The sequence below is a fragment of the Zonotrichia leucophrys genome, chromosome 2 (genome assembly GCF_028769735.1).
Source record: "Zonotrichia leucophrys gambelii isolate GWCS_2022_RI chromosome 2, RI_Zleu_2.0, whole genome shotgun sequence".
NCBI lineage: Eukaryota > Metazoa > Chordata > Aves > Passeriformes > Passerellidae > Zonotrichia > Zonotrichia leucophrys.
This window is the reverse complement of record NC_088171.1, coordinates 120,055,694-120,070,887: the sequence shown is the minus strand read 5'-3', so window position 1 is coordinate 120,070,887 and position 15,194 is coordinate 120,055,694. Positions and strand designations below refer to the sequence as shown.

The window sequence follows — 15,194 nt, the reverse complement described above, 5'->3', positions numbered from 1 at the left end:
ACACAGCAGCAGGAACTTTGCTTGGAATGTGTCAGTCCTACTGAATATGCTCTAAACTACTCAACCACCACTCACTGAGACTTCATTTAAGAATTAAGAAGGTAGCAAAGGCTGGGGAAACTGAGACACTCACCCAGTCCCATACAACTGCTGGGGAGGTAAAGCTGTTCCAACTTCTGTGATGTAACCAGGAATTTCTCCCTAGGAGATATTCCTACAAAGACAGAGGAGGAAACTTAGGAAAACTCTCCAATTGCTTGAAAGATGTCTCTCCTATCCAAGTTTCAGGCTATACTTCACTTTATCACTTCATTCTGCAACTACTCAGGATGCTGGAAGGTCCCACAGTGATCCTGACTGGAGTAATTTATTCAGCTCCCTGCAAACTGTTGGCAAAGTGTCTTTAACACACAAGAACAACAGATATTCCTGCCTTTGCTTGCGTGTTTACTCAGTGGCACACTCCAACAAAGGGAAGAGGATTGCATCACTATGACAGGATTGGTTTGATCCAAATTTTAGACTGGCTTTCCCACCTCTTTCTTGTGCATATATTTTTCAGTTAATTCTCTATTCTCAGTGTACTTGGAATGAGTTGAGAGCAATTAATTACTTTTGTGAAGTCAAAGAGCAAATGGTATCACCATTAAAATGTTGCTGTATCTAAAGATACAGCTAGTACAGGAAAAGTTGAATCACCTTAATTTTGTTTTCCCCTTTTTTAATAGTCTACCAGCAGATTCAGTTGCTCTTCTGCTACCTATCAGCTCTTCTATAGCCATAGGAATAAACTGTTTCTGCTCTAACCTCATCTAAATTGCAATTCAGGTTATTTCCATGACAGCATCTAGTGCCATTGCTGGGATTCCCATGTCCATGCTGCAGCTGAGTATCAGTGTAGGTGCTGGGCCACGTGGAAGATGAGCATCAGGGAGTGCTGTGGCACTGTAGTCTCTGGGGGATTGCAGGGATGCTCACAGGTGTAACTTGTGTGTTTGGGAATGTGTAGGAGGCAGGCTGCTTTAAACCTGGAGAAAGGGAGATGTAGAGTGGATGTAAGATTGATGAAGAACTCACTGTGTCCAAACTGAGGTGACTGAATGCTATGCAAGCAGCCTGCAGGGATGTCCCTTGGTGCTTGTTTTAATTATGCATCCCCACATCAGTGCAAAGAAGGAATACACTCTAAAATCCTGCAGCAGGGAAGGAAGGCTAATAGACTTCTCTGATTACTTTGTAATAAGACATAAAATCAGGAAGGGAGGCCCTCTAGGCTGGGGCTGCCCACAGTACTGACTGGACTGTTGGGGGTGCATCTGCAAGGCTGCCCTTCTGCTTCCCCCACATCTCTCCCTGAGGTCATGACTTTTTTAATGCACTAAATGCCTTTAACCTCTTAGAGGATGTTAAAGCATCTAAAGATTAATCTGCAATATAGTGGCAACGGTGCTTCAAGGCTTTTCCTCCTCTGGACTCTGTGTCATCAGGCTTCTAGAAAAAGGAAACCTTTTGTTTCTGGTTGTGTCTACAATTTAATTAATGATGTCACTTTTAAAATTTCATGTTCTACTTACTTGACTTCATTTCTCCTGAATTTCTGATGTGAGCATGTCTCCCCTAGTCCCTCTTCCTTTGCTGTGATACCTGGACACAGCATTCATTGTCAAAAGATTTCAGATTCACTGGCAACACTTAAATTCTAAATATAACTCAAACTTTTCTGTGCAATCAGAGCTCAAAGACTTATTCCTGTAAATCAGGTTAATGCTGGTACTACTTTTATGCTACTGATGCATCAATAAAGTTGTGTTAAAATGCCTGGCTGAAACTGTTTCCTAAAGCACTATAGCATCAATTCTGTTTTACAAATAACAGAGGTTTGGCACAAAGCATAGAAAATTAGAAAAAAAAACTGAAAAGACAACTGAAAAATCAGGCCATTTAAGCTAAGGGACTATCTCAAGCAAGTTTTATAAGGCTTCATTCCTACTTTCTCCATAAGATTTGTGCTGTACTTAATACTTTTGTCTTGCAGAGGTTGGGATGGAGGAGGAGGTTGTAGGTAGAAAAATTAGCCCAATATGTTTAATGCAGACTACAGAAATGTTTCTGTTCAACTCTGGGGACAGAGATGTGTTGGACTGGCTGTGGAAGGGATCTTGGCAGCTGAGGGAGACTGGATCAGCTCTGTCTCTCTCCACTGGGGTTGTGTGCTCATGGTTGCTGTCTAAGTTTATGTCCTGAGTCCTAAGTTGATGTCCATGTTTGCTGTCTAAGTTTATGTCCTATGTTTATGTCCTGAGTGCAAAAATAAAGGGAGATTGTAAATGAAAGACTGTAGTAAGTAGGAATTGCAGTGCCTGAAGGAATTAGGGCTGAACACCCTGGTTGCCCCGGGCAGCCAGTGATTCTTTCTCAAATTCTCTATGTCAGAGCACTTAATTCAGGCCAGATAAGAAATCAGGATTGAAAGGATGGCTTCACCTCTGGTCAAGTGCAGGCAGTGACTGTGTCTGGAGCTGAGATTTCTCTGTCTGGGGCTGCTCCAAGTGCTTCCTAACCCATCCTTCTTTGGGATGAAGACACTATTTTACACGGGATCACATGGAGCTATACTAATTAAGTTTTATAGCACACCAAATATAACCACTGAAATGGCATTTGAAATTCCAGGAGCTAAGCCTGGCTGTGTTCCCCCCTCCAGCTGTGTCTGTGTGCAGCTTGGCTCATGCTCTGCTGTGTCCCAGGAAGCCCTGTGCTGCCTCTCTCTGAGAGAGCCCCCTGGGTGCAAGTCCCCAAGCTGTCCACAGTGCAGCAGAGCCCATCCTGTCCCTCCCCTCCATGCCTGCATGGGCAGGGTCACCCAGGCTGCAACGAGCTACTCAAGAGGGAGCTCTGCAGTAACACACGCTGCATGGGGGTTTGTCCTGGGCTGAAGATTTCTCCATCTCTCTGCACCAGCAGGGATGACACTCTGCAAAGTGAACACCTGGACTCCTAGGATCCTCCAGCCCCTTCCAACCCCCCTTTTCATTGCAATCTTGCCATGTATCCACCTGGAAGGAAGGCAGGAGAAAACCCGATAAAAAAACCCGGGATGAAACTATGGACTATGAAACTATGGATCAGCCAGCGCCTCTGCAGGAGGCAAGGGCCGGGTGTCCTCCTCTGGTCCCATCCCGGGCAGGTGAGCACAGGCCTGCTCATGGAGCCATGGAAACCCCAGCAGGAGCTCAGTTCTGCTTAGCACCTAACAGGAAGCTCCAGGCTGGAGTCAAAGCACCTCAGCTGTGTCCGCGAAGCAGCAGTGACTGCGCTGCTCTCGTGTGTCCAGGTCACTGGAGTTTCAGCGGTGTTTTCTGCCTTTCCATATTCAAACCACACGCCTGCAGCCCCCAGGACAGTGTGTGGGAGCCTGTGTCCTGCCCCGCGGCACCCTGCCCTCCGGCAGCAGGTGGTGGTCTGTGGGGAGCAGAGTCCCGCACCGCGGCCTCCGGCCCTGAGGCGAGTCAGAGCCCACGGGGCTGCGGCCCGGCCTGCGGGCCGGGCCTGGGGAGGCGGAGGGCAGAACCGGCGGCTGGGAAGGAGGGTCCGGGCGGCCGGACCACCCACACACCCTCCTCCCCTACCCCGACGTGGGGAGGGGAGGCCGGGCCGCTCCGTGAGTGGCCATGGCTCCGCCCCGGGGTAGCCGTGCCGGTCGGGGCAGCAACCCCGCCCGCCCCCGGGGCTGTGTGACCCCCAGGGCGGCCGCCCGTGCCCACCCTCCCCGCCCCGCCGATATAGCCGCGGGGGGCCGGCAGGGCCCGCCCCGACGGCCAAGGGCAGCTCCCGCACCTCCGTCCCGCCCCGCAGAGGGACCCCGCGCCGGCAGCACCCAGGTGTCTGCCCCCCTGCTTCCCGACCCGGCTCTTCCCGACATGGCTCTGTCCCTGGCCGGCGAGTCGGTCCCCGGAGACGGCGGAGACTCGTTCGGGATAAGCCCCGCCGGCCTCTCCTCCTACTACCCCTCTTTTCTCCCACCCGCCCATTACTTCGAGACGGCCCCCGACTTCTTCCAGCCCCTGAAACCCCTGGGCGAACTGGTTTCCTCCCCTCCGCCTCTGCCTCCCTTCACCTTCAGCAGGGTCCCCGCTTTTCTGAGCCAACCGCCCCCTCTGCCCCCCGACCCTTTCCCCAGCCTTCCTTTGCCCGTCTACACCAGGCTGCCGGCCCCCTTCCCTCCCAGCGAGGGCTCGGCCCTCAGGACGGGGGCGCCGGGGTCGCTCTCGCCGCCGTACCCGAGCCCCCCGCGCAGAGCTGCCCGCAGCCCGGGGGCAGACGGGGCGGCGGGGCAGAGCTGCAGGTACCACTTCACCGAGGAGGAGCTCAACGCGGTGCTCTACGGGGCACTCCGGAGCAGCCAGCCCACCGGGAATCTCCACGCCATCTCGGGGCTCCGGGTGTCCCCCGCCGGCTCGGGTAAGGGTGTCTTTGACCAGGCACAGGGTGGCCCTGGGCGGCAGGTCGCTCCTTGCAGCCAGGTGTGCGGGAGGGTTCGGGAACAGTCCCAAATGGGTTGCAGGCAGCCAGGCTCAAGGGGCATCGGCGGGGGCCCGTCGGACTTAGTTATTTTCCCTGTGGTTTTCTTGCGTTACGAGCCCACACCTGGAAAAAGCTGGGGGTGATTTGGACTGCGGCCTTTGTCGGGGCGGTAGGACCCGCTCCTGCGGGGCCGGTGCCGTGCTGAAGAAGGGGTTCCGCTTTTGCAGGCGCTGCGGACTCGGCCGCCCCGCTGCTCGACCGGGACTCGCTGCAGCTGCCCGAAGGTAGGTAGGTGTCTCGGAGCGCCCGCGCCCGTCCGCCCGCCCGCCCGCGCTCAGCCCCCTGTCCCCCGCAGGGCTCTCGGTGCTGCGGGTGGCCTACGGGGACGTGTCTCAGCTCGGAGTCTTCTGTACGGACCCCATCCCGAAAGGAGTCCGCTTCGGCCCTTTCCAAGGCAAAGTGGTCAACACGAGCGAGATCAAGACTTACGACGACAACTCGCTGATGTGGGAGGTAGCGGAGGCACCGTCGGGCTCACCCCGCACCCCCAACGCGGGGCCGGGGCGAGGTTTTTGGCGTCCCCTCTACCGTAGCCTGCCAGAGGGGCTCGGCCCAGTGAGGGTGGTGGGACTGGTGAGAACGAGACGTGTATGGAACGTCAAACCTGATCCTTTTTTCTCTGCTCGCCAGATCTTTGAATACGGTGGCCTGAGCCACTTTATCGATGGGAAGGGCGCCGCTGGCAACTGGATGGCCCTGGTGAACTGCGCCAGGTTCCCCGAGGAGCAGAATTTGACGGCTATCCAGTGCCAGGGACAAATCTTCTACGAGACCTGCAAGGAAATCTTTCCGAAGCAGGAGCTGCTGGTGTGGTACGGCGATTGCTACGTGCAATTCCTGGGCATCCCCATCAGCTTGAAGGGCATGGCGGAGGGGAAGAAACCCCCGCAGCACCCCGAAGGTGAGCCTGCCAGCAACCTCTTGAGCGACACTGCCCCTTATTCCCACGGACGTGTGCCTGGCCTGGATTAGATTCACACGAGGGGAGCTAAAGAAACACAAGCACCACCTTTGTCCAGCCGTTTTACTTTAAAGGCTTCCCAGACCCCGCGATGAGGCGGTGCTGGGTGACCGGTCCTGCCGCGGAGGCGGTGGCAGTCTGTCCCTCGGGTCTGTCCCTCCGCCTTCCAGGGAGCCGATCCCCGCCGCCCCTTCCTGCGCCCGGAGGCAGCAGCCTCCCCTCGGCACCGGGAATCCGGGGCTTTGCATCGGGGGCTGCCGGCAGCGCGGAGCGAGAGGCTCCTCTCTCTTTCTGCCGTCAGCCCGCGCCCGGTCCGCGGTTCCTCGGGGCGTTTGAAGTGTTGTTTGGTCTGACGATTGTAAAACATCTGGTGGTCCTGGGCTGGGCTTGTCTCGGCCCCGCAGCGCCGTTGTTCAGGGTCCCGTTTTGGGAGGAGATTGGCTTTTCGGGGTTATTACACTTTTGGTCCTATTTTCATCTCAGGATTGCACACCTGACTTTCGTGTAATTACCGCTCTCGGTAAATGAGGCAGGCTGATGTCGTTCCGATCCCGTAATGCCAGTATTGCTTGCAAAAGAAATGTCAAATGCACTTTCTGCATTTGACAGTGAGGGGAGAGGGAGGATACTTCTACTTGTAATGTACAGAAAGTATGATCTTACAAGCAAAACTTATGTATAGAGAAACAGATTTGTGCCCGTGCGGGAAAAACTGGAGCAGGAAAGGGATGGGTCAGCCGGCTGCAGCAGAAAGAGAGAGAAGCAAATTTGCATGAAAATTTGGCATAGAAAATTTTGTACCTGTTGTCTTGAAGTGTCTAATTCAGACAGATGCTAAATTGTTCATTTCATTTTAAGGCTTAAGCTAAAGCTATTTTTACTAAAGACAGAAAAGAATGTATAAACGCCTGAAAATTTTCTGGTGTTTTTCCTAAATTCAGTGATAAAAAATGAATTGAGTTTTTTTTAAAAGTCAAATAAACATGTTATTTTGTTCAATAGTTATTTGAAAACGATAGAAAAGGTGTGCTTTTTTTTTTTTTCCTTTTGGGATGGTGGTAAAATTTGCCGACAATTCTTGATAAGAAACATCTCACAATGGTTGCATACAGGGAGAAGTTTTTATGTGGGACTTTGACTTGCTTCTTCACCTTTTTCCTTGCTATTTATGGATATACAAGGATGAAATTCTGGTTTTGGTGAAGTTAGTAGCTAAACCGAGTAATTTCAGCAGACTGTGGGCTCTCGTTTGTTCCCCTCCTTTTAAAAGGCAAGGGGAGCCCTGCGAACGCTCAGGAGACGCGGCACATATTTTGTTAATGACATTGCTAGTATCAATTTACAGTCGTTGGCCTGTCAGAGAGTTAAAATTCCCCGTAGGGGTCCCAGCTCTGACAAGGATGCAGATTTGACCTGAATCCCTTTTGCCGTGGTGTAACGGAGAGGTGGCACTTTCCCTTCTGCTGTACAGAAGCCGGGGAGAGCTTCAAGTGCGAGCGCTGCGGCAAAGTGTTTGCCTACAAGTACTACCGGGACAAACACCTCAAGTACACCCGCTGCGTGGACCAGGGGGACCGCAAATTTCCTTGTCACCTTTGTGACCGATCCTTTGAGAAAAGAGACAGGCTGAGGATCCATATTCTCCACGTTCACGAAAAGCACAGACCTCACAAGGTGAGCCTGCTCCCGGATCTCTCCGCAGTCACTGGCTCTTCTGAGGGTACTTATTATTAAGTTGGGTTTTTTTGGTCCAGATAAGATACTGATAACGTTGTTCCTCCTCCAGTTTCCCTGGCAGTTTCCTAGTGGGACTGGTGAGGAAAAGCTTGTCATGTGCAGCAAAGCTTGGTTAAAGAAATTTAATGGGTTTAGGTTGGGAAAATAAACCCCACAGTCTCAGTTTAAAAAGAAACAAAATTTCCCCTTGGGTTTTTGGATGATTGCATGTGAGTAGTGTTCCTTTTCTTACACAGTGTGGGGTTAACTTGTGTTTAAAGGTGCTTGGCTTGTCCAGGATCAGGGGAGAGATGTCTCAAGTCTGTTTCCCACATCCAAGTCTATTTCCCACACCCCACCCTTCGGTCTGAGAACAGACCACAGCTTTATCTGTGTCTGTTGGACCAAACAGGGCTCAAAAACATTCAGCATGAAGCAGATTTGCAATTGATGAAAGCAAAACTTCAAAATGCTTTACTCATCTCCACCAAACACCTTGCTTCTAGCACCAGTTTTCTCTAGCAGCGCTGAGAATGGAAAATCTGACTTTTTCTAAAAGCTTGGGATGGGCAAGTTGTAGTGCTTGAAATGGTACAGTTAAATCAGTCTCAAAATTCTCCAAATACCTATTTTATAGATCATCCTACAATGTCTACTTTTTCAGAAAAAATATTTTGTAACTAAAATGGCACTCTTACAATGTCAGAATATCTGCATGGAATTCGTAACAGATAAAAAATATTCCATAAATATGAGGTATTAAATACCATGTAATTCCTTTTCCTTTCCCTTGCCTCAGTAAATTTAGGATTATTTTATTCAATAGATGGTTTATCTTTTAGGGAAAAAATTAAAACTGGGGCTTGGTTGATATATATTTTAAGTGATTTTACAGAATTTTTCAGATTTTTTTTTACTGAAAGTCAATATTGTCTGTTCTGTAAAATAACAAATTTTTATTGAAACAATTTTAACACAAATGATTTTGCATGGTTTTAATATATAATATATATATGTGCATATGCAGGTAAATTTGTTTTTAAAACCAGACTGAATTTCTGGGTATTTCAATTTATTGCAGCTTAAAATTGCTATTGTGTTTACACATGAATACATAAATATATGTGTATATCTAGATTATATGTAAGAAATGTGCATATCATCCACATACTTCATTTTTCTCTTTAACTATGTGGTTACATGTTTCCTTTTAACTTTTATTCCTTTTTTCCCCCAGTGCTCTGTGTGTGGGAAGAGCTTTTCTCAATCCTCCAGCCTGAACAAACACATGAGGGTTCACTCTGGGGAGCGCCCCTACAAATGTGTCTACTGCAACAAGGTAAGGCAGAGCCCTGCCCCATCCCTCCCTCCCTCTCCTGTGCTTTGTTTCTTCTCTGTTTTCTTTCAAGAAAATGCTTTTTTTTGAACTGGTAACCAGATGAGTAAGTGTGTATTCTGGGCAGTTGTGAGGTAAGGTGACAGGACTGGATGAGATGAAGAAACAGGGTCTGCTCTCCATCTGACAAGGAATTTGTGGTTCATACCAGCTCAGTGATCTGCTGCAGAAATAAGGTCTAGGGAAGCTTGATAGTATTTCAAATACCAACCAAAGCATGCAGCTATATCCAGTATCCCACTTCTTCTTCATCAAATAGGTCATTTTTGGTGTTATTGACACTGCTTCTGGACTGCAATAAACAGAGTTGGTCTATAAAATGAACCTGCATAACATGAATTTGTGCATGCTTACCTTGAAATATCAGGGTTATTGATGTGCAGGTAGGCATGAAGGTTTCACTTGAAAAAGAGCACAAGGAGAACCATACAGCCCCGATCAAAGATGCATTTTACTGTTACTGCCCATCACAGCAGGGGTGATTCAGGTGAGCTCTCCCTGTGAGAGTGCTGGCAGCTCTCACAGCAGACAGCATGTGGATGCACAGGCTGCTGGAGGATGAATATTGGTAGGGCTCCCAGTGCTGTGGAGTGTCCATGCAATGCAGAAGCCCCATCAGCAGCGATGACCTGCTCCGTATTTTGTAGAGAGAGAAGTCTTGTGTATGATTGGCACAAAGCTGAAGTGTCCTGCTGAAGTGCTCTTAGAGGAAACTCCTTTTGGCTATTATATTTTTTTTGTCTCCCCATGATCATCCTAAACATACTTGTTCTTAGAGATTAGGGTGAAATCTCATCCTTAATCTTCTGATCACAAGAGGAGGTGGCAGAGCTTTATGGCTTGCTCTATAAAGAGATCTCTAGGGACACTTGACCTGTCCCCAGCCAGTTCTAGTTGGACTGTTGTGGATTGGATCAGATTAAACTGTTTGTCCTCAGGCTGGAACATGCAGCTGTCCTAGGACTCCTAGGACATAGCCATAATTTCTGAGGCTGGAAAACCAGGGTCTGTTTAAATGAATCCTCACTGGCTCCTCCTATAAAATTACGATTCTTCCTCTTCTACCGATAACAGTGGCTTTGCTTTTCCAGCTCCTATGGTGGAAATCAGTGGTCATTTATTTCAGGAACATTGTGAGACTAAAGGAACAGTGCTGGGTCAGCATCACCATTCTCTCCCCAAAACATATTTTTGCCCCTGATATACATCTCTAAGGACTTGTGTATAGGAGTCTGTGATCTTCTTGTCCTATAAGGTTCCTAGTGATAGGGTAACTAAGATGTATTGCTGTTTGTCATGAAAACTTACTAGAGAGTATTTCTTTTGTGTGGTCTGCAAATAGTGAAGGGCCTGAAATTTTCTCTCTTTGGATAAGACAAAATAGGAAAAACATGGGAAACTTTACAACATTCCTGCTCAAATTTTAATGAGACAGTTTTATCCCCAGATGGAGGAGAAGTCTTTATGACTTTGCTGCTCAAAAGTGTTAGAGGTGGGAGAGCAGGCTGGAAACTCTGCCTGCAGAAAAAGAAGAGTATGATGGAGCTGGAAAAATGAACCTGTAAATGATGTATGGTGGACTGCATAGATGAGTTTTAGCAGCTGAATCCCAAAACAGTCAAAGGGTTTAACTTTAAAAACAAAAACTGTAGAGAAAGCCTGCGTTATGTTTCTCACACATAAATGAGCTGCAAAACTAATTAGGGTAGTATTGACTTCTTCCCTCTGACATACAGATATTTACTGGTGTCTTTGGTCAGAAATCTTTCTCTGAGCTTTATCTCCATGGACTCAGCCACATCTGCATAGCAATAGCTGTTGCCTTCTGATTCCTCCTTGCTGGGAGTTTTCATTATTTTTTTCCACTTACCTGAGGAGTGGAAACGTGAGCTATTTCAGGACATAATTTTTAGGGTTACGTGCTTCTGATGGGGTGTGGGTTAGCTGAAGGTGGGGATTGCCATGTAAATTACTTGCAACTCCATTTCCTTTCCCGCCCTGCCCTTGGTGATCCCTGCCCTCCAGGCGTTCACAGCATCCAGCATCCTGCGCACTCACATCCGCCAGCACTCGGGGGAGAAGCCCTTCAAGTGCAAGCACTGCGGCAAAGCCTTCGCCTCGCACGCCGCCCACGACAGCCACGTGCGGCGCACGCACAGCAAGGACAAGGGCTGCACCTGCTCCGTGTGCGGCCAGCACTTCCCCCAGCAGGAGGATTACAGCTTCCACCTGAAGGTCCATGCTGCTCATTAGTCAGGAACCCCACGGACGTGTCCTGGACCAGCTCGTTGTGTGTATCAGTCTGTGTGTATCTGTTTGTGTGTGGCTGTGTGCACGGCACAGGAGGGGACATCTGCAGTGGCTCTTGGCGTGGGTCTGGTCTCTGGGCCCAGGGCACATGACTGAGTAAAGGGAACAGGGTACACCCCCTGATGCCACTCTCCTTCTCCTCCCATACTTAATCTCTAAAGGCAGAAAGGAATTCTACCTCCCAAAACCCCTTTGTGCACAAATATCACTGTGAGGAGTGTTTTGCATCTCCAATGCCTGTGGACTGCCTGGTATAATCTGTATCAAGGCTTGTGTAAGGGATGTTTTTGTCAGGTGCATTTCTCAAAGCTGATTTAACCTGTTCGTGTTGTTAGGACAGATGACCTCAGTTATATGGTCTACTTATCCTTAACTTGTCTTTTAGTAATGTTCTATTTAAATGTGAACTTCCTCAGAGATACTGACTGCTGGACCAACGAAGAGCTATTTTAAATCATTTAGCTGCTGGGAGACTGAGAGCTGCAGGACTGTGAGAGGAGCTCCTACAGAGGGTGCTGGATGCAGGTTAACCCAGAGAGAGAGAAGTGGGGTGTAGTAAGATATATGCAGGCCTGATATCCCAGCTAGCAGAGATAGTGGGGTTTGGTTTTGTCGTCTCAAGAGTTTGGAGGAGCAAACATGGTGATATTTCTAAGCATCACTGAGCCATTGGGTGGATAATCAGCAGTCAAGTGGCCTCACAGGGGTGTTACATTGTAGACTCAGAGCAGGCCAGGGGCAAGCACTATCCCAGCAGTAGGCACTTCTTTCCGGATTTCCCTGAACTTGCCTGGTCCTGGCCAGGTGAATCTTTGCAGTGAACCCTGATATGAAGGGTGGGCGCCTCTGCTTCCTCCTGGCTTTATGTTGGATTACTGTAGTGTGATACCAGGACTCCTCAGTGCTTAAAATTCTGCACATAAAATTCCTTCCCTGGTCTGCAGGAAAGGCTTTGCTTCCACAGGAGGACTGGAATGTGTCATCCTCCATGTCTCACTGACCACACAAGCAAGGCAGGAGTGTGGTCAGTGAGACATTTTCAGTACTTAAGAAAGTGGCATTCCATATCAATGTGAAATCTTAAATAGGAGGCTTAACAAGAAGTCTGTGCTGAAGGACTGCTGAGGATAGGGAGTGATGTAATTGGTATAGAAGTTTGAATTATCACTGAGTGACCACCATACCTGGCAGGAGGCTGTGCAGAAGGCTGTGCATATGAGAGGGCTCACTGTGGCAGTGGGACTGTGTCCTGCATCCAGGAGGAATAATGGAAATCCTTTTTGGAGCTAGTTGGTAAACACAGGTAGTTCGTTATTACCGGGATGATAAAGTTCTCTTCAAAGTATCCTAGATCAGCTAGGGTTAACAAGAATTTTGTACATAAAGTAGAAGAAAGTAAAGTTTTTATTTTGTACCAACTTTATTGGTCTCTTTAAATACAGCATAAAAATAGAAAATATTTTACTTGTACATTTAATTGTACTGTGCAGATACTGTATTCTTAAATATATTGATTTGCACTAATTTTATAAGGGCTTTTTGTATCTTAAGTTGCTCTGTTCTCATTGTTTTCATGGTAAAAATATTTTTTAGATATTTATTGAATCACTTACTGGTAAACAAAATATTGAGGCCCAGCACTAGGAAGTATGTGAAATAAGCAAATCCATTTGTATTGTATGTTTATACATGTAGATTTTAGAGTATGCTCTGATTATTGGTTTTTGCTTGTTTTAATAGCAAATATTACTCTAATACAGCAGGCTAAATTTTTGACATAATGAGGGCTGAATTCCAGGCCTCCAAATAGGTAAAATTCACTCCTGAGCAGAAAATTATCACAGTACTTATGTGTACAAACAATGCTGTGAAACAGGTAGGGGAATTGAACCTTTCTTCCAGCTGCCTGCTGTCTAGGAGGGTAGATACAAACATACAAAATCCTGGCCAACAGAAACAACAATTATGTGTGTGAAGCCTTTGCTAGTTCAGTCCCTTAAAAAAAAAAAAAAAAAAAAAAAACAGGATTTGGTGAAATAAGCTGCCTACTAATGAAGGAAATGTTATGACTAGGAATGGCTTTGAAGTACTGTGAAAGGCCTGGTTAGCTTCCCATGCAGGTTACCTCTGGTTTTGCTCTAAGTGAAGGTTGTATGTTTAAATGGTGCCTCTGTAGTGTTCTTGTGTGCATTTTCATCTTCTTGAAAAAACCCCAAATGTCTTGTTCTTAATTATTTGCACCTTGCTATAGTATTTGATGTGTTGCCTGTAAAGGAGTGTGTGAAGGGTTTTACTTGTACTTGTGATTGAAGGTACTGGCTGTATTGCACATTAAAGCCATATATGTAAATTTTGATGCCAATTATTGTGAACAAAACCACTCCATGAAAAGCCAGTGTCCATAAAGGAGACAGAGGAGTCCTGCAACTTTATTTGAATAAGGGGAGGGAGAGTCCACTGGGGTTTTGGAAGACTGAGCCTTCTTTTATCCTAAACTCTCAGCTGCATGTTGCCCTCTTCCTTTCCCCGTTGGGCGAGGTACAGCCTTCCCGAGCTGCCTTGAACATTTGTCATTTTCTCCCAAAGTTCAGAAGTTTAAACTATCTAGGTTCTGCAACAGGCTTTGCTGACCCATTTTTTTATTACCATAAAGTTCAGGAGTTTATGCTACAGTCAAACTGGGTTCTCTAACAAACTTTCAGCTTGAAGTTGGTAGAGACATTAGGACCCATCTCAAAGACATTAACACCTGTTTGTCCTAAAGACCCTCACCCATCGAGTTGTTTGTAAAGACATTAGCACCCATCTTTCCTATTATTAATATTTTACATAATAAAAATAATTTGTTGGAGGCTGCAGCGTACGCTAATGGGCTATGGCTTGTTTTCTGCCAGATGCAGAGTTGTGTATTTGAGGTACTAGCAAATGAATGAAGGGTGTTTTCTGTGTCATTTTTAAGTCGTTACAGAGTCAAACTGTCTCTTATTGGGAATTCTAGTGCTTGTCCTGCTGGGCAGAGCTGACTGCACAAGAAGTCAAAGGCACCCAGTGTCTTGATGGATTTGGTCTTAAGTACCCCAATAGCTCATGAAAGCTGAGGGCATTCGGTTCGGGGTTGAGTTCACCCCCACTTGCAAGCAAGATGATGGATCCGGATTGAGCACTAAAAAAAGGAATTAAACCACCTTGTAGTGTTTAACTACCCTATAGAGTCATCCTCTCCCTTTTGAATAGAGTCCTAGCTGTGCTGGGGACAGTGAAGATGGCACTTGGCTCTGCACACTTTGCACCAGGGTGGGGAGAAAGAAATGTATCAGGAGGGAGATCAAGCTGAGCCACCTGCGGGACCACCGCAGATTTTAGTTTTCTGAAACAAAAATGCACTGATAGTCAGAGCAAACAGCTTGCTGTTTTTACCAGATTGGGGGTTAGGAGAGATTAGGGAATCCTCCTGTAGGGTACCTGTGTCCTGTGTGTCCAGTGAGCTGAGCTTTTCCTCCCCGAGGATTTGCACATTCACTTGCTCCTTTTGTGGCTGTGCTCTCAGCAGCTGAGTGAATGTGCAGCTCCAGCCAGCTGAGCCAGCAGCGGGATTTTGGATATTTATACACAGAGCTAAGAAGGGAGCTTGTGTGCATGCTGCACTTTTCTATCTGGCATGTTCCCAGAATGACTGCATGGCACAGAAGGACATGTGCATGAAGGAGGCTGCACTGCAAGCTCAGCAGAAAAGAGAATATCTGTGACCATGTGTAAAATCTCAGTCCCTGTGCTGGGCAGCCCTGGCTGCCAGGTCCATCCTGAGCAGGCACAGTGGTGCTCCATGCTCCTGCAGCTATTTCTGAGCTGAGGCAGCAGAAAGGACAGCCCTGCCGCTCTCAGGGGGCTGGGCTGTGGCTTTACATGCTGTACTAAATCCATCTCTTCCATTTCTTGGCATCTGCAAATACAGGACAGAAGTGATATTTTCCATTACAGTAACCACAGTAATACACTATATGCAATAGGTACCCATATTTCTCACTCACTCTTGCTTAAACTGGCTGTGGGGTGGTGTCCCTGTCTGGGGTCACATTGTCACTGCTTTCACTAAGGCAAAGGATGTGAGTGCACCCTGGCTTTTCTTCCTTTAAGTAGGATTTAAAACAGTCCTCCCAAGGGGAGCAGCAAGACAAGTCCCTGGGACTAATCAGTCCTGTAAGACACTAGCTGATTTTAAGTGCTCTG

General features: G+C 47.6%; 1 protein-coding gene across 1 annotated transcript; it reads left to right on the top strand.

Moving 5' to 3' along the window:
* Window positions 1-3,656: 3,656 nt before the first annotated feature.
* On the top strand, window positions 3,657-13,704 carry PRDM14 (PR/SET domain 14). The gene is made up of 7 exons (XM_064703540.1): window positions 3,657-4,461; window positions 4,752-4,808; window positions 4,880-5,037; window positions 5,215-5,485; window positions 7,017-7,219; window positions 8,499-8,600; window positions 10,683-13,704. Exons 1-7 carry the CDS (start codon window positions 3,672-3,674, stop codon window positions 10,908-10,910), a joined length of 1,809 nt encoding a protein of 602 aa, XP_064559610.1. The 5' UTR covers window positions 3,657-3,671; the 3' UTR covers window positions 10,911-13,704.
* Window positions 13,705-15,194: the final 1,490 nt, after the last annotated feature.